Source organism: Megalobrama amblycephala, linkage group LG1, assembly GCF_018812025.1.
Source record: "Megalobrama amblycephala isolate DHTTF-2021 linkage group LG1, ASM1881202v1, whole genome shotgun sequence".
NCBI lineage: Eukaryota > Metazoa > Chordata > Actinopteri > Cypriniformes > Xenocyprididae > Megalobrama > Megalobrama amblycephala.
Window position 1 is genome coordinate 75299205 of NC_063044.1, and position 18717 is coordinate 75317921.

General features: G+C 34.7%; 2 protein-coding genes across 3 annotated transcripts in view; one reads left to right on the plus strand and one right to left on the minus strand.

Annotated features, from left to right (window-relative positions):
* Positions 1-13217, minus strand: part of LOC125247613 (zinc finger protein 239-like) — a 29549-nt gene extending 16332 nt beyond the window's left edge. Inside the window, exons 1-2 of one of the 2 annotated variants that reach the window (XM_048159015.1) lie at positions 13113-13217; positions 8681-8735 (exon numbers count right to left, since the gene is read on the minus strand). In XM_048159015.1, coding sequence (XP_048014972.1) covers positions 8681-8705 — 25 coding nt within the window. In that variant the 5' untranslated portion in view covers positions 8706-8735; positions 13113-13217. The remainder of the gene's footprint in view (positions 1-8680; positions 8736-13112) is intronic. The other variant, XM_048159017.1, reaches the window with a different exon arrangement.
* Positions 1-18717, plus strand: part of LOC125247564 (CXADR-like membrane protein) — an 824350-nt gene that overhangs the window by 725992 nt on the left and 79641 nt on the right. The gene's annotated exons all lie outside the window — the stretch shown is intronic.

Here is an 18717-nt window from a genome sequence, read left to right on the forward strand (position 1 = left end):
AAAAAAAAAAAAATGAGACTGCCAGTTGTAACAAAGACTCAATCTGCCTGGAAATTTGTAACCTCTAATTTCCATGATGTGTGAGTAAAACACAAATATGAGCAGTTGTTTATTTGGGAATGAATGTCATTTCTGGCAAAGTCTTAAGCTAGGCCAGAGTCAAAAGACAGTAGATAAAGTTTGATGTTAAAAGTTATAAAAGGCAGAGTACTATTCCTGAAATCCTCAGTCTCTCTCATTCAAAGTCAGCTAAAAGCTGCTATCTGAGCTTGTGTCATAAGAGATAACAAGCTATTTATAGTGAAGCACAGTGTCTCAGCTGAAAATCATGGACACAGAGATGTCAAAAGAAATGATTGCCATGAAGAGGGAAATTAACTTTTAAATTTGTTAAAGGAAAACTCAATGAGTGTAAAGAGGTCTTTAAATTAGTAATATAGACCTTGAAGGTCAGAAGTGAATATTTTGATGAATTTCTTCTATGACCAGTAACGTTTTGTCTGATCTTTATCACCACCATGTGCAGGGCTGATGGCTCCAGGTACAGATGTGGCAGAACATTACACTGAATGGACAGTTGTGAGAATTAAAATCAATGAGTATATTCTCAGCACGGATATGTTGCTGCTGAGAGAATGCACAGTCTAATGATTTTAGTGATTAAATACTGCTGTTATTAACCTGTCTCCATGTTTTAACACTATTAGGCAGTCAAATGGCTCTGGTGGCTCTTGAATGCAACTTCCCTAAGCTCCAGAAAACACCTGATTCTGTTGAAGAAAACTGTCAAAGATCTGGAATGGGAAAGAGCGGGTACCAGTGTGCACGAGGTGATTTCTCAATGACGGGTAAGATCCTCTTTGGCCAGATGAGGACAACCTAAGGCAGGGGTTGTCGCCGCCACTGGGCATCTACCCTGATGGGAGGTGTTTATGTGAGATGGGTATGAGAGTTGAGCAGGATGTCTGTGAGGCCAGCAGCATCATGAAGGGGGGAGCTGTCAGAGGTACAGCAGTCTGCCCCAAAAATGTTCCTCTATACCACTCACCAGAAACCGCATTCCTGAGATGGCTTGTTTTTCATTGTGACAAGCAACTATGCCAGGGGACAAGACCCTGAGGAAAAGGAGATTATTGATATAGAGCTGATGGGAATGAGCTTTCAAGAGCCGACTGAGAACATGAGGTGATTGTCCGTAATTTCTGGGGAGACCAGAGTAAAATTTAGTAACATGATGTTGGTTGCCCTATTGGCAAGAACTGTATAGAAGTTTAGGATTCAGCAGGATGAAGAATCCCTGAATTCATGAGGCTGTGTGATTTTGAACTAATGTGTCTCAATCATAGTTTTTACTCCTGCAGGTCAGTAGGATAATTCCAAGGCAATGGTGGTGTTAAAGATGAAGACTGATTTTGCAGATTCAAGAGAAAGTTAAGTGCATTCAGCATTTAAAACTAAAGATAACCCTCAAAAATGGCAACTGGCATAACATATTTTCGATGGTGGTAATGTTTTCTTTATTTAAAAGTTAAAACATTTACATTTGACCAAGGGTTATGTATAGTAATTTGATGTTAAATTCAGTCTAAGTTACAGTCTTAAGAGGCTGCTGAATTGATTATTTGTGCAGTAAGAGAGAGAGACGGCTGGGGTAGAGGCAAGGACACTCTGTCTGTCTGTTATCAGTTTGCTAAAGTTTAAACAAAACAAAGCAATGAGACTAGAACCAAAACAACCCAGCTGACTTTTGTGAAAAATAATTATAGTGAACAGATATGCTTTGAGACTGAATAAAAGATCATGTAAAAAACTACAGAAGTAAAGATCTACAGAACAATGTGAAGTTTAAAGATGTGTTTTTAGAATTAACACCAAAAGCAACTTTGAAAGTGAGCAGTTTATAGTCATGTGTGTCTAGTGTGAGTGAGTGCGAGAGTGACTGGACTCTATGTTTTGTATGTGTTAGTTTGGGGAAATATTCTGTCCCCATAGAGAGTGTATATGTCATTGACTAGTGTGAATGAGTGTTTTATCGTTACAGATGGGTTAAGTGAAACGAGAAATTTGGAGAAGCAGATATTTTGATTGAATCTGATGAAAAGACGATACAGAACATGGGACGAGCTTTAAGTGGATTGTTTATCCAGCTCTGTCTACTAATGGTAATTATGACCACTTTTGTCATTTATGATGTTGATTTGAATTACTCTCTGGATCAGTAAGTTTAAGTATTTATGGAAAATTGGAATTGTGAAATTGAAGGTTGCCATCCATGAGTTAAAACCCCTTGTCTAAATTTAACTTGGGGTCTGAATGTAAACACTGTCAGCTATGTGTGATCACAATGCTAAATGTAAAATATAGACTTGGCGGCAGAGAAACAGTGACACACTGGCAGTAAACAAAATTATCCAGAGAGCCCAGTAACCTTCACAGAACAAAGGATGATGAGAAGGAACATCATTGTTGTTTGACTATCCTTGATCAAGTCTGTACACCATGACTTGACCTGCTAGATAAACCATTTGATAACTGTGAGGACGTGTTGTTTGTAGATGGCTCTGTCTTCAGAGACAAAACAACAGACTGGAATAGCGAAGGATAAGTTGTGACCATGGAATGTGAAGTGTTGGTTTCAGGGCTACTGTCCTCTATTTGGTATAAGCAGATGAGTTTGTGACCCTCACTGGAGGGGGCAGACTGACTAATAAAAGAATTGTAATACCAATTGAGAAACAGAGTAAAGAAAATCATTCAACAGTAAACAATTGTGCTTCAGAAGTACACCCAGCATTGCCTGAGGTACCTGCTAAATTTTGAGCTAAACATAAGAATAAAGTGGTCCTGTTTGTCAGACAGTGTGTTGAGACTACAGACTGGGCTGAAAAGAGTGACAATGTGAGTTACAGTGAGAAGTTAGGAGCTTTTGTGACAGAATACAAGGGATAAGTCAAGGTGGAAAGTGGTAGACGATCTTTGGGGTGCTGTGGTTTGAATTTCTGTTTGTGCCCAAACTAATAAAAAAGTTTCTGTTTCTTTAGGAAGTGCTGGAGCAGACACAGGAGACTGTGTGTAATCTGTTATCTGAAAAATAACCTTGATTTTTCTAACTCTTTACAGAGCATGTTCAGAGACAGAGAAAGCTGGAGGAAATCTGGTTGCCGAATTGAAGATGGATTTTAGTTTACTGTTGATGGCAAATGTTGTTTAGAGAAACATGTCTCCAACCACTATGATCAATTGATGATGAACAATACATCAAAAAAGGGGATGAATTGTGACTATCTACACAGGTGCCCATTGTTGGGGGTAACTAACGAATGTATGGCTGAAAATATGCCTGAAAATTTTAAATTAGGTTGGAAGAGCTCATTTTTGGGAATAGAAGGGGCTAAACAACGAATGGTCAACAGAATTGTGTGAACATGACATGTTGAACTATTGCAAAGAAATGTTTTCTATCCTGTCTAAAGTTTGTGTACAGGTGAATGATGTCAAGGAATTCCACATCACCACTGAGGCTGGACAATAACACATCGTGGGCTACAAAATGGATCTGTTGATCAGATAAGATGTTATAGAACCTAAATTTGCATGCTATATGTCTGTAAAATGAAGGATTTCTATGATTGGGTGATGTATTGAATTTGTTGTTTGTATGAAGATCAGAAATGAAAAGCATAAATGTGACGTAAGAACTTAAATTTCCTGTATAAGATACTTTAAGATGAATATGGATGATTAGTGGTTAATCCTCAAAGAATGTGATAGTAAAACGTGACTGAGGTATTTGACTTCATGGTAAAGCCCATTCTTTATCTATCCTATTTAGCTTGCTAAAACACAGGGTCTATCCCCACAGGAAAAGCCTTAAGCATTTTCTAACTTTCTTCACAAATTTAAGAGTGTGATGTGAAATGAAGTAGAAGTAATCATTAGTTATCAATGAATGATAAGAAGAGGGAATTGTTGTGGAAATTTTAATTTTTCATATGCTTTTTACCTGTATTCTTGTGAAATATGATGCTTATGGAACATGATATGATGTTGGCTTCATTGGTAATGTTTAACATATTGTTAACATAGATGTTAGAAATAGAAAGAGCAAGATATGATATGGGGACATGCAAGATGTATGTTAAAAACATGTCTCTGCTAAACAATGTGTGGAAAGTTACAGCCACTAAGGGATGTTCCAAATATGGTAAAAGGACAGAGGCTTCGGCCTTGGAGGTTAGAGATATAAAAGTGAGGGGAAGCTTTCGTTCTTGGTCTTACACTCTGCAGCTACTTGTGTTTCTGTATGACCTGTCTGACCTTTCTTGCAAGAAATAAAAGCTTTAAAGACAATTGGACGTGTTTGTCTCTTATGCAGTAGACTCGGAGTTGATTTTTTGCCACAACATGTTTTTTACAGAAATTCCACTAAGGCTCTTTTACAATCATTGGACTCTGTTTATCACTCTGCTTTAAGATTCATAACTCGTACAAATCATTATACTCATATCACTGTGCATTGTATGAAATGGTGGGTTGGCCTTCACTTCATTTAAGAAGGTACAAGCACTGGCTTATATTTGTGTACAAGGCCATAGTTGGCCAGCTTCCTCTGTATATGAATAGTTTATTGTCTGTCAAGAGTCAAGGGCATAATCTGCGTTCAAGTAGATATACTTTTTTAAATGTTCCCTTAATGAAGACAGAGTTTGGAAAAACTGCTTTTATTCATAGTGCATAAACTGCTTGGAATGAGATTCAAAGATCATTGAAACTTAGTGTATTTATTTCAATTAATGAGTTTAAGCTATATCTTAATTGAACAGTCCAATCCGTCTGCACTTGTTCTTAAACTTGTTTTATTGTTGGAAATGTGTGTGTTGTGATTATTGTTTTATGTATTTAATTTAATTTTTGTTTATTGTGTGCTGCTACCTTGGCCAGGGCTCACTTTTAAATGAAATATCTATCTCAATGTTATTTTCTTCCCTGGTTACATAAAGGTATAATAAAAAATAAATAAATAAAATACATGAACGTGTCACCATTGAAAACATGAGGATTTTTTTAAGACGAAAATCGCACAGCCTATTCGATATTCTATATATTAAATAAACTAATTGAATATTCGAAAATTGTGACACATCCCTAATTTAAACACACGGTTCTGCTCCTGCATAAAGGAGACAACTGCAACAATATTTCTTCAAATAAATTTGCAGACTGCAGATACACACACAATACAGCGCGTGCTTAACGTTTTGAATATCAATCATGCTGATCACTTTCATTATTTTACTTACTCCGCTCATGATCATCAGACAAATTTAAGGGCATAAAAGTCTTCAGTACCTTAAATAGTATAACATGAGTATTAATGATCATTTTAAGGTCCCAGCTAGGTTTCAGTATGTCTACAGATAATGTTCAACTAAAATATATTGTTCGACCAACAATATCTTATCAATTAATTATGACGTTCACACCCGACGTTCTTGGTTTTCTTCCTATTTATTAAATCCAGGCAATTGGTTGATAAAACATTGATTAAAATTAAGATACAATTTATACAAGATGAAATTAACTTTAAAGAAAGGCTTACTACAAAACAAAACTTAATGAAGTGGTGAAAAATCACGTCTGACCTACTGCATGTCTCCTGACATATTGTGCATCTTATTTTTAGAAAATATATCTGACATTGTAGTCATGCTGTTCACTTTTCATAATCAACATAAATTAAATTTAAAAAGTATTATTAGTCTAATATTTAAACATATATATAAAACTAAATAGGCTACATTTTCTTTAACCCTCTGGCCGACGAACGCGCCGGCGCTTTCTGATGGATTTTTCCTCATGACAGCTTGAAACAACTACTTCGTCATTTTTGGCGATACAGATTAGTGCAAAACATCACAAACTACAAATGGTCTACTTTTAATTGTGTACGCTCACAGTAAAAACAAAACCTTCTGCTTTTGTAAAATAAAAAAATAAAAAACAGGATGCGCTTTCATCTGTCTTTGAATCTTTCTGAAACGTCTAAAAATGAACTGAAACTCAGCAAATAATTATCACACAAACATGAAACATACGTCTGAAGAAAGCACGAAATGTCTACTTTTAAATAAAATAATTCACATTTAAAACAAATGTTCTCCTGCAATGTAATCTGTAAACTAAAGAGATGCACAATTTCTCCTGACTCATGTTGCGAATGTCAATGCTGTGAGGCTGTTTCTAATACAATGACATGATGATATAACAAATAAAACAAGACTATTCATTCTGTAGAATATTTTAATACTTTCCTCAAAGTAGGCTAGGCTACATATTGAATAATTGGCGGGTGGGACGTCTCTCGATCTCGCGGCACGCACGGACATGCCTAAAAGAAATAAACATCTCAATTCGATAAAAAATGTGTTGGTCTGTGATAAAAAAGAGGCGATCTCTCGCTGGAATGAGTTGTTTTTGCTCGTTGTCAGTTCTCTTGGCGCTTGTGCGCAATGCGCAGTCATCACACAGACGATCGAGCGCTTTTTTCTGCTAAAAGCACAAAACAAAATGCACACAAACATGTATTTGCTCTTGATGTACAATCACTGATGAAACCTTAGGTTTAATGAGAAAAAAAAACTACAAGGGAATTAAAGTTAACAAGTTGCGTTTGGACAAGCGCGTTTATCCGGACTGTTACCTCTTACCTGAAAAACACTGTCTAGCGAAATCCGAATCGAAGTTTAGTACAACTCACCAGAACTAAGCAATGTTGGGGTAGGTTGTTATTCTTTGAATAATTTATTGTACAAAAAATGGGTTACAAACAATGACAAAAACTGTTCCATAACTCAAAAGATATCGAAAAAACAACAAAGTTATAGAAATAACTATTATTTTGTGTTAATATGTTATTGTTAACATGTTTTATATATATATATATATATATATATATATATATATATATATATATATATATATATATATATATATATATATTTATTTTTTTATTTTTTTCCCTGTGAAAATAATTCATTTCCCAGAAAAATCAGAGATAAGATGTTAAGATGGAAATGCTCAAACTGTAAAGGGGAGATATATAAACACAACAGGATGACTAAAAGTTAGTGATTTTAAAAATATTAAGTTCCTTGTTGTTTGGCTCTTAAAAAAATTAGTTGGTGCCTGTTTTTTCCCCCTATAGGAGCCAATGGCTCCTTAATTTTTTTTTTGTCTGGAGCCCTGTGAGAGGTTCAGTGACATTGCTCTCAATAGAGGCCATTGGATTTCATCAAAAATACCTTAATTTGTGTTCTGAAGATGAATGAAGGTCTTACGGGTGAGGAACAACATGAATGTCATAATTTTCATTTTTGGGTGAACTAACCCTTTAAGTGGACCAAGAGGTAAACCAAGTGAAAAAGGACCCAGTTCTCTTCACGTTCACACTGTGCCTAAAAGAGGACTGAGATCCTTTTTTGGTCCACTTAAGTAGGAATGTGATCCTTGTGTTTATACTGTTGCTTTTTGGATCTAGTCCAGTTTAGTGTTTGATGGCTGACCCAATGGCCTTCAAAATTTACATTCACTTACACTGTATGTACCTCACTAACCATGATATTTCTTTGTAAAGATTATTATTATTATTTTATAAAATGGCATTGCTACAATTGCTGTTTAATGAGCTTAACTCTAAATTGTTTATCTTTTACACAAAAACATACATTTTGTTGCAATTCTACCTCCATATTCTTGCACTATATCACACATCCACCTTTGTAAATAACATTTATTTTTAATTGTTTCCTTGAATCATAATTATAGCATCAGCATAGAAAATAATAATCAATAGGACAGATGCAAAGATGCAAATGAAATAAACTGCTTTAAATTTTCTAGGTAAAGCATGCCTAAATTCAGCATTCAAGTGAGAAATGCTTCATAACAAAACTTCATATTCTTCACTGTATATAGCTTACTGACTCTTTTATTAGGCTGCTGTCACTTTAAGAACTACAGTAATGCACAGGTCCAATATACACGACACACATACATGTTCACATTTACTTAAGACAAAACCACCTGTTTATGTGAACCTTGTGTGGTTTTGACGCTTTAAACGCACTAAGATAATTCAGTTTAGTACACGCACTCTGACAGCTGGCTTCTGTGCTCGTGATTTAAGTGTGTGCGCTGTAAACCATTTTAAACTGGCAAAGTGTGCAGCCACATCTCAGTTTGGAAGCGGTTGAAATTACAATAAATAAGTGTACGCTGTGAATAATTTGTAGAGATCTGCCAGAAGCAGCAACCATGATGAACAGTGGATTTGTGCGTTTGAAACCACACTGGAATTTATGAACTGAAAAATCAAGTAAGACCAAATCGGTTTGTGTTCATATTGCGTGTTTTTAGCGAACCAGACTCAGACCACCTTCCAAGATGGTTTCGGTTCAGTTCGGTTTAAAGGGGTCTGGGATCATATGGAGTGTTCAAATATGGACCAAAAATCACTCGAACCGCGCTCAGACCCCTGAAAAGGACCAACATCCTTACACTATAAAAACAATTGTTTAAATAAAAGGCACCAGATATGGGATCTACTCCACTAAAACAATTTTCCACCCACATTTTTCTTTTGTTGCTTCCAACACCCATGGAATGAAGAATAAACACCAACCTCTTTCTTCTTCAGTGCGTTTCATTCTGGGTCATTCAGTGTTGGAGAAGCTGATCTGCCAAAATCAAAAATATATTAGTTACCAAGTTTTATACTAAATGACACATCTAAGAACCGTCTTAGAACAAACAAACAATAATAACACTCAGCATAATATTACAACATAATATGTCCATCTTAACATAGCTGGATTTTCTAATCACTCACTGCAATGTAATAAGATCATTAACATGCGAGTTTTGTACAGAAACTAACAATGATCTTAAAACCTTTAAAAATAAAGAGCACCACAAAGCAATAATTAGCCTAATGTTCAGAGCTGGGTAGATTACTTACAAATTGTAATCAGTTACTGATTCCAAATTACATAACAAAAATTGTAGGTAAATTTAAGGTAATGTAATCTGACTACTTTTTGATTACTTTTAGATTACTTTTGACTAAACTCATTTATCACATTGATTTGAATAGGATAATCTCGTACTGATATAAAAATACAAAGAAAAAGAACATATATTCCATTATTTGTCAACAACATTAAGTGTATTAATATTACATTAAGTCATGGTTTCCCAAATAGGATTGTGATGGAGTGTAATGAAAAACTATTACGTAAGTAAATTATACAAATGTATCATTTAAAATGAACAATTATAAAACAAAAAACAATCAAAACAAAACATACTAAAAAAGATATATATATTGTGAATCCAGTGATCAACTGCTATTTGGGTCTCAGTTTTCAGTGATATTCACATGACAGCTGGTTATTTGCAATTGCACAAGACTAGGCATGTGACGGTATCAAATTTTCATGTTGCGATTAATTGATGAAGCTTTTATACGGTATTATCACGATATTAAAATAAGTTGCAAAAAAATGTTGTCATAGTTTAACAGGTTTAAGAACTCTTTTTGTAATAAAACAAAAAGAACTCTGAATGTTTAAATACAATAATACACTACAAAAAAATATATAAAGTGAAATTTTCAAACAGATTAAAGTGCAAAAGAATTAGGCTATAAAGAACAACAGATAACACTTTAGAATAAGGTCTCTATTTAATGCATTAACTAAGATTGAGCAACAGCTACATATGTTACAGAAAGTTTTATTTTTTGTTAATGTTAGTTTAGAAACACAACTGATCATTGTTAGTTTTATCTCAGGTCCATTAAATAAGTTCTTTTGATTTTAGTAATGTTATTAAACAGTAACTAAGAAATGAACATTAACTAAGAATAATTAATGCTTTATAAGTATTTTTCATTGTCAGTTTGGTAATAATTAATTAACAAGTTAACTAATGAAGCCGTATGTCTCAAAGTGTTACTGAACAATAACAAATAATCAGAACATTTCTAATCATTAGGGCATGTTGTAGTCCAGATTAAAATATAAAAATGTTTAGGTTTGAAAATAAATATCCTTTTAAGTCTTTTTTAATTATTCAGTTTTTGGTGCTGTGATGAACAACACTGAGATTACAAAAAAAATAATGGCTGTTTGAAGCATTTAAAAACTTCACCAGCGCAGTTACTTTGTTTGCACGGTTTCCGTGGTAACCGCTGCATGCTGGTGTTCCATCAGCGCCCTCTGCTGTCAGAGAGTGAACGCGCACTTTCATTCAGCTCGTCTCCTTCACTCGTTCCGTCATGTGCTTCTCGTGCATGTTGGGCTTGTTTACATCTGAGCGCGTGTCCTTTTGACGCAGAATACAGCGGTGTTGTGCATTTTATAGGAGTGATGGGTAAAGTATTCTTAATTGCATTATAAAAAATTTAAAATTGGTAATAAATTATTTACGGTATTCTGAAGTGCCCACGATTACAATATCGTGCATATTCATTATCGCGATTTATCGCATTACTGAATATCGGCACAAGTCTACACAAGACCTTCTGAATATATATAAGCAGTAGACATTTTTAGAAAGAAAAAAATTAAAAATATACAAAAAAGAAGAAGCGGGAGAATCAAAGAATTATGAAAAATTGACTGCCATTTTGGGAGTAAATGTAATATAATCTAATTACAAGTAGTTAATTTTTGGAATCTGATTACATAATCCATAATCATGTAATCAGTTACTACTAGGGGTGTAACGAGATCTCGCGAGACTAAACTGTGACGAGATTTCTCGTCGAGGCAAAAAGTAGTCTCGTGATGTTGAAAGGATATGCCACCGCTACGTTTACATTATGCCTTCACTATGGTTTTGCTCTGTATTTAAATAAAAAGCATTTAATTCAGGTGGATAACGGTTTCCGCCGCTCCATATTTACAGAGTACGCGCGATCACGAAAGTGAAAGTAAACGCGAGCGTGCATTCAAACGCGATTTCAGTACTCCGCATTTTGAAAGCGGCTCCCTGATGAATACAAATATCTCTCAATATGAAAGCTATCTTAGGCTGGGCAGCGTAGTTGTAACCATCTCTTAGCTCTGTATCAGAGAAAAATTGGTCTTATTTGCACTTTGAATATTGAGAGAATGCGATTATAGTTGCACTTATTGTAAAGTGTTACCATAAAAATGAATAACAATTTTCTCTTAATCTTATTAAGCACAAACAGTAAGGTTTCATTTGTTAACATTAGTTAATGCACTGTGAACTATCATGAACTAACAATGAATGACTATTTTTATTAACTAACATTAACAAAGATTAATAAATACTGTAGCAAATATAATGCTCTCATTGTTAGTAGATGTTGGTTAATGCATTAATGTTAATAAATGAGACCTTATTGTAAAGTGTTACCATTTTAATTTATACTGTTTTTATGATCAGTTTGTGGAAAGGAGTTCAGTTAGGAGGTCAAAAGTTGTAGAAGCTCATAAATCATGTACAGTAAGGTCTGAAGAGACTGAAATCATACAGAAGAGAAGTCAGTCAGTTGAGTTTGTGGCAAAACCTTTTACAGTGCTTGAGTATTGTTGTCTTTTACTGCATATGATAATTCAGTCTCAGAAAGTAGAACTGAAATGACATTCATTACAAGATGATGTTAAAACATTTCAAATACACCTGCAGAATATTTTTTTCTAGTCATGTATTTCACCACTGAGGATTTCTTAAAAATAGTGTGTAAAGAGCTCGTCTCGTCTCGTGAACTCAATCTCGAGTCTCGTCACACCCCTAGTTACTACCCAGATCTGTTAATGTATTTGATCTGCCAAAGATGTTAAAAGAGTAGAAATAAAATGGCAGCAGTTGAGATAGATTCACATCAATTCCCCTCACAGATCTCAAACTTTGACATTCAGTAACAGTTATTATCACTATAAAACATCGAAACAATCACACAAACGAACACAAAATCGCTCAGGTCTGAATGAATTCATCATATTTTCCTCACAGATCTCAAACTTTGACATTCAGTAACAGTTATTATCACTATAAAACATCGAAACAATCACACAAACGAACACAAAATCGCTCAGGACTGAATTAATTCATCATATTTTCCTCACAGATCTCAAACTTTGACATTCAGTAACAGTTATTATGACTATAAAACATGAAACAATCACACAAACGAACACAAAATCGCTCAGGTCTGAATGAATTCATCATATTTTCCTCACAGATCTCAAACTTTGACATTCAGTAACAGTTATTATCACTATAAAACATGAAACAATCACACAAACGAACACAAAATCGCTCAGGTCTGAATGAATTCATCATATTTTCCTCACAGATCTCAAACTTTGACATTCAGTAACAGTTATTATCACTATAAAACATGAAACAATCACACAAACGAACACAAAATCGCTCAGGTCTGAATGAATTCATCATATTTTCCTCACAGATCTCAAACTTTGACATTCAGTAACAGTTATTATCACTATAAAACATGAAACAATCACACAAACGAACACAAAATCGCTCAGGACTGAATGAATTCATCATATTTTCCTCACAGATCTCAAACTTTGACATTCAGTAACAGTTATTATGACTATAAAACATGAAACAATCACACAAACGAACACAAAATCGCTCAGGTCTGAATGAATTCATCATATTTTCCTCACAGATCTCAAACTTTGACATTCAGTAACAGTTATTATCACTATAAAACATGAAACAATCACACAAACGAACACAAAATCGCTCAGGTCTGAATGAATTCATCATATTTTCCTCACAGATCTCAAACTTTGACATTCAGTAACAGTTATTATCACTATAAAACATCGAAACAATCACACAAACGAACACAAAATCGCTCAGGTATGAATGAATTCAACATATTTTCCTCACATGCTGCACTAAATGTTTATTTCAGCAGGAAGACGACAGAAAAGACACACAAGTATCGCTGTGCTCGATGAAAACAACACAGAAGTGAACCTGTCGCTTGATCAAACTGTATAAAGTGTGTTTGATAGTTAATAACATGTAAATATGAGAAATACCCTGAACTGCTCGACTCTCCTCAGAAGACTCGACGCTGAAACTGAGTGAGGGGAAAACGCGCGAGCTGTGACGTCATCAGCCGCCAACGGTTGATGATCAAAAACGCTCCGCTTCTACAAACCTGCAATAAAATGAATGAATAAATAAATACATAAATAAGTGTGTGGGAAAAATATATATAAATAAGGAAATAAAAGTGTAAATACACATTATTATTATTATTATTATTTTTTTTTTTTTTACATTTCCTTGTATATTTATTCATCTATTTATTTAGGCTATGGGTTTTTAAACATTTTTTCTTTCTTTTATTTATTTATTTATTTATTTATTTATTCATTGTTTTTGCAGGTTTGGTCCTCCATAGTTTCCTTTACAACTATAAAAATAACTAGACAGAACTGGAAAAATGACTATTGTGAATGTTTGCGCTGGTGTCTGTGTGAATTTACACTGGAGTTGATGTAATGCAAACATTAGAAATGTTTCTCAGAGTGAATGACAATAGACTTGTCGCCACCTACTGGAGGAACGACGTAACCTGAACAAATCAATGAACGAATATGAACAAATATTGTCTTTAGTGATTTAAAAGATTTGAGGTGAGTGAAAAAAACAAAAACTATTGCTGAATTGGGAATAGCACTGCATAATAACAAAGATTTGCTAACTAATATTATAAATGTTGTTAAATTTATTAAATGTATAGTAGCCTACACCATCATAACCCTTTACTTCATTTTTTTATATTACATTATAAACTTCCCAAAGCTATTTTTCTAGTTATTTTAAGTCAGTAATTTGACTGAGTGTTGGATTCCTGCACAATGTTGTGAGTGGGAACCATTGATTGCAGTGTTTGTTCGAACGGGATGCTTATCTGTGTCTCTGTTCCTTTAAGGAGCGCGCGCGTCGCGTCAGAACGCGAGTGGACGCTGATGAGGCAGGACGCTCCTTTTTTCCCCTCTCGTCTTCCAGCCATTGTTGGTATGTTTAAAGTTATTTATTTGGTCAAAGTTCATGAAATATAAAACGAAATGTGTTTGGAGTCGAGTATGCAAATGTATTTCTGTGTATTGGTCCATTTATGTGAGTTTTACGCGACGCTTGTCATGGTTTGTGCACAGTTAGAAGTTAGCGCAACGGATGTTTCTCTTATTAGGTATGTTCAGTTCTTTAACTCAAATTGTATAAAATTATAGAATTTGTGTAATTGGGTTTATAATGTTGTGGACTAAATTTGAATATACTATTATCAATATTATTTTTTTTATCCCCCTTTCATTTTATAATGCATTCAATTGCTTTGCATTTGTATAGTGCACTGATTTAACTTTCCTATAGTGGCATTGTGAATGTGTATGATGCTTTGGGAGAATGCTTACATTAATTTGATGCATCATTCATTGCTAATAATAATAATACATATGGAGACAACAATTGACACAGTGATATATAATCAGTAATTTTATTTTAATTTCCTTATTTTATGGGTTTAAATGTATTACACAATGTTAAACTTATTTTGCTGTAATATTAGCCTCAGACCGCTGATGAAAACACTAATTTTTCCCCTCTCTTCTTCTAGCCATTGTTGTTTTGAAGGAACACTCCACTTTTTTTGAAAATAGGCTCATTTTCCAACTCTCCTAGAGTTAAACAGTTGAGTTTTACCGTTTTCGAATCCATTCAGCCGATCTCCGGTTCTGGCGGTACCACTTTTAGCATAGCTTAGCATAGTTCATTGAATCTGATTAGACCGTTAGCATCTCGCTCAAAAATGACCAAAGAGTTTCAATATTTTACCTATTTAAAACTTACAAACTTAGTTACATCATGTACTAAGACAGACAGAAAATGAATAGTTGTGATTTTCTAGGCGGATATGGCTAGGAACTATACTCTCATTCCGGCGTAGTAATCAAGGAGCTTTTCTGCCGTACCATGAGTGCAGCGGCGCAAATGCTTAGAAGTGTCATTTATTATAAAACAACCTTATTAACTAATTTTGATTCTTATTTTTGATTTTGGCTGATCAGCTCCTCCCACATCACTCCCATCAACAGTGAAGCTCCTCCCACACTGGAATTCATCAGTGAAGCTCCTCCCACATCACTCCCATCACCAGTGAAGCTCCTCCCACACTGGAAAGGAAACTATAAGATGGAAGAAAGTGGTACCTGTTTTCTTTATTTCACAAAAATATATATATTTTTTTTTTTATTGTGAGTGTACACGGATATGATTAAACTCTTTACAGTTTATGTATGACCAAAATTGAGTATTTTAAGTTGTTTTCACTGGTGTAAGGAAGCGGATGAAGTGATCACGCCGGCGCCTCGCGCGCACACGTCAATAACACTGCCTGACATCGCACTAAAAATGGCATACTTTATACCAAGAAATCGATTGTTTTGAATACTTATGTAAATGGTGGTCTCAATATGTTATATTGTTGTATATTCCTTTATATTATCAGGCTGCTGATGAGAAATGATCCTCAGCACCAGTTACTCAACTCCACCATACACACACACACACACCTATACACGCCTATATTACTAACAATACGACATACAAAATTTTCTTTTAAAGGTGCCATAGAATTGAAAATTGAATTTACCTTGGCATAGTTAAGTATCAAGAGTTCAGTACATGGAAATGACATACAGTGAGTCTCAAACGCCATTGTTTCCTCCTACTTATGTTTACAGAGGTGGGTGAAGTATCCAAAAACTGTACTCAAGTAAAAGTACAGGTACTTATATATTTAAATAATCTATATTTAAATTATTATCATAATTAGCATCTTTGCAACAAACACAAAAGAGACGAGCATTATTTCTGGCATCTGTAGCCCAAATATCACTTCAAGTCTTTTGCTTTGTATAATAATAATGTATACAGCTACATTTGAAAGAAGAGAGAAACTCGATGTGCTCACGCTCATAACATCTGAACACAAACAATGATCAAATGCACATTGACGGATCATCTTCTGTTTGTTCTCCAAAATGTAATCAAATGTATTATTCTGCAGGCGCGTGTAAACTGGTTAATTGTGTCAAGGCAAAGGCGTTCATTTTAAATACGAACAGGTCGCCGGCGCGGCCACTGCGCAACCGGGTGTTCATTTCATAATCTCTGAACAATGGTAGCTTATTTAATGTATAAATAAAGATATATGTCCATAAAAACGGTAAAGAAATGCTACATACTGTTATCGTGGCGTAGGAATAATCTGCTTGGTTGTAATATGTTGGCTATTGGCTGTATGAATTTAAATCAAATTAAATCAATAGTAGCCTACCTGTGGAATTGTTCACAGACAGCATACGCAGTTCAACTAATAAAGACCTTTGTCGCTGGCAAACAATTGATGCATTTGCAGATTTGCTTTTAATTGACTGTAGATCCACTGCCACTTCATAGAACACTCCGAGTGAGAAACCGCTTCCGTCGATTCAGCGCGTGCAGGAACTGAACTGAACCAACCAATTTAGACAGTTTTGCCAACTTGTTTGATCAAGTCTTTGAACAGAATCGACTCAAAAGAGTGATTCATTTCTTAATAGGGCATCGTTCATGAAAAAAGAGACAGCGTGCTTTAGGGATGTAACGATGCATCTGGAACAGGTTGAAAATCGATTAAAATATGTGACTATTCAAGTCGGTTGAGATGCTAAATGAATCGCGATACATTTGGGGGCGGGGGGTTATATGAATGTATAGCTGAGGAGAACTGACTGTGTTCAGAAAAGTTTAGATGGTATTTTCTTTTCATCTTACTTCCATACAATGGCTTTTAAAATAGTTTTAGCGCACAGCGCTGTTTGTTTAGAGCGGTAACCATGGAAGCGCTGTATTGCCGCTGTTCCATAAGCGCCACCTGCTGTCAGACAGTGAATTTGCGTTCTCATGCAGCCCTTCTGCTCTTATGAAGTTTTATGTAGCATAATTTCACAAAGCTAAAGTCTGAACATTCTGTTTTTGCTTCAGATGTTAAAAATTATACAATCTAATTTAAATTAAAAACTGCTCAAACAGCATCTTTGTTGGGATTGTGATTAAAATGCAGTGGTTGCCTCTAATTTTAAATGGCTACAGATAGTTCAGCCTGTAATAGAGCAAATAAACGTCTTGTTCATGTACTCATATGAAGAGATTTCTTTTATTTGTATTATTTATTTATTTATTTATTTGATTTAGGATTTGTTTTAAAATTTCAATTTAGTTGTTATAAAGATATTTCAATTTCACAAAGAAATATACAGCATTTTGTCTGAGAAATAATAAAAAGACACTTTCTCATTTAAATCTCATTTTGTTAAAAAAAATCGTGAGAAAATCGAATCGTGAAACCAGTATCGTGAATCGTATCGAATCGTGAGTTGAGTGAATCGTTACATCCCTAGCGTGCTTAGAATAAACTACGCATTTACAGTATTGCATTGAAAATAAAGTAACGAGAGGAACAATGTGGGAAAGTAAAATTACCCACATTTAAATCTACTCTAAAGAGTACAAATTTTCCAAAAAACTACTCAAGTAAATGTAACGAAGTAAATTTACTTCGTTACTACCCACCTCTGTTTGTTTAAAAGACCTCAGAATCTCAACATAACACAGTCGGGATCATTAATATGAACGCCCCCAATATTTGCATATGCCACCCCATGTTCAAGGCATTAGACAAGCCAGTATTAACGTCTGGATCTGTGCACAGCTGAATCAACAGACTAGGTAAGCAAGCAAGGACAATAGCGAAAAATGGCAGATGGAGCAATAATAACTGACATGATCCATGATATCATGATATTTTTAGTGATATTTGTAAATTGTATTTCTAAATGTTTCGTTAGCATGTTGCTAATGTACTGTTAAATGTGGTTAAAGTTACCATCGTTTCTTACTGTATTCACGGAGACAAGACTGTCGTTATTTTCATTATTAAACCCTTGCAGTCTGTATAATTCATAAACACAACTTCATTCTTTATAAATCTCTCCAACAGTGTGTAATGTTAGCTTTAGCCATGAAGCACCATCAAACTCATTCAGAATCAAATGTAAACAATCAAATAAATACTATACTCACTTGATCCGAAGCATGCATGCAGTATGCATGACAAACATTTTGTAAAGATCAATTTGAGGGTTATATTAGCTGTGTGAACTTTGTTTATGCACTGTCTATTACAGTCACAAGCTCGATGGGTAGGGAGCACGAGATTTAAAGGGGCCGCAGCCTGAATCGGTGCATAGTTAATGATGCCCCAAAATAGGCAGTTAAAAAAATTTATTAAAAAAATCTATAGGGTATTTTGACCTGAAACTTCACAGACACATTCTGGGGACACCTTAGACTTATGTTACATCTTGTGAAAGAACGTTCTAGAGCACCTTTAAGGTCTTTTTTCATAATATAACTTCAAGTAAACATTTAAAAAAAAAAAACATACCAAGAGGGGACTTGCAACTCTGATATACCTATCCAACAGGGGACCTCCATAGCCTGCAATCGAGCTGTGTGTGTGAAAGGTGAACTGGCACTGAAGTCATTATGCAACTTCATATAATTATATAATGTTCGCACAGGCATCAG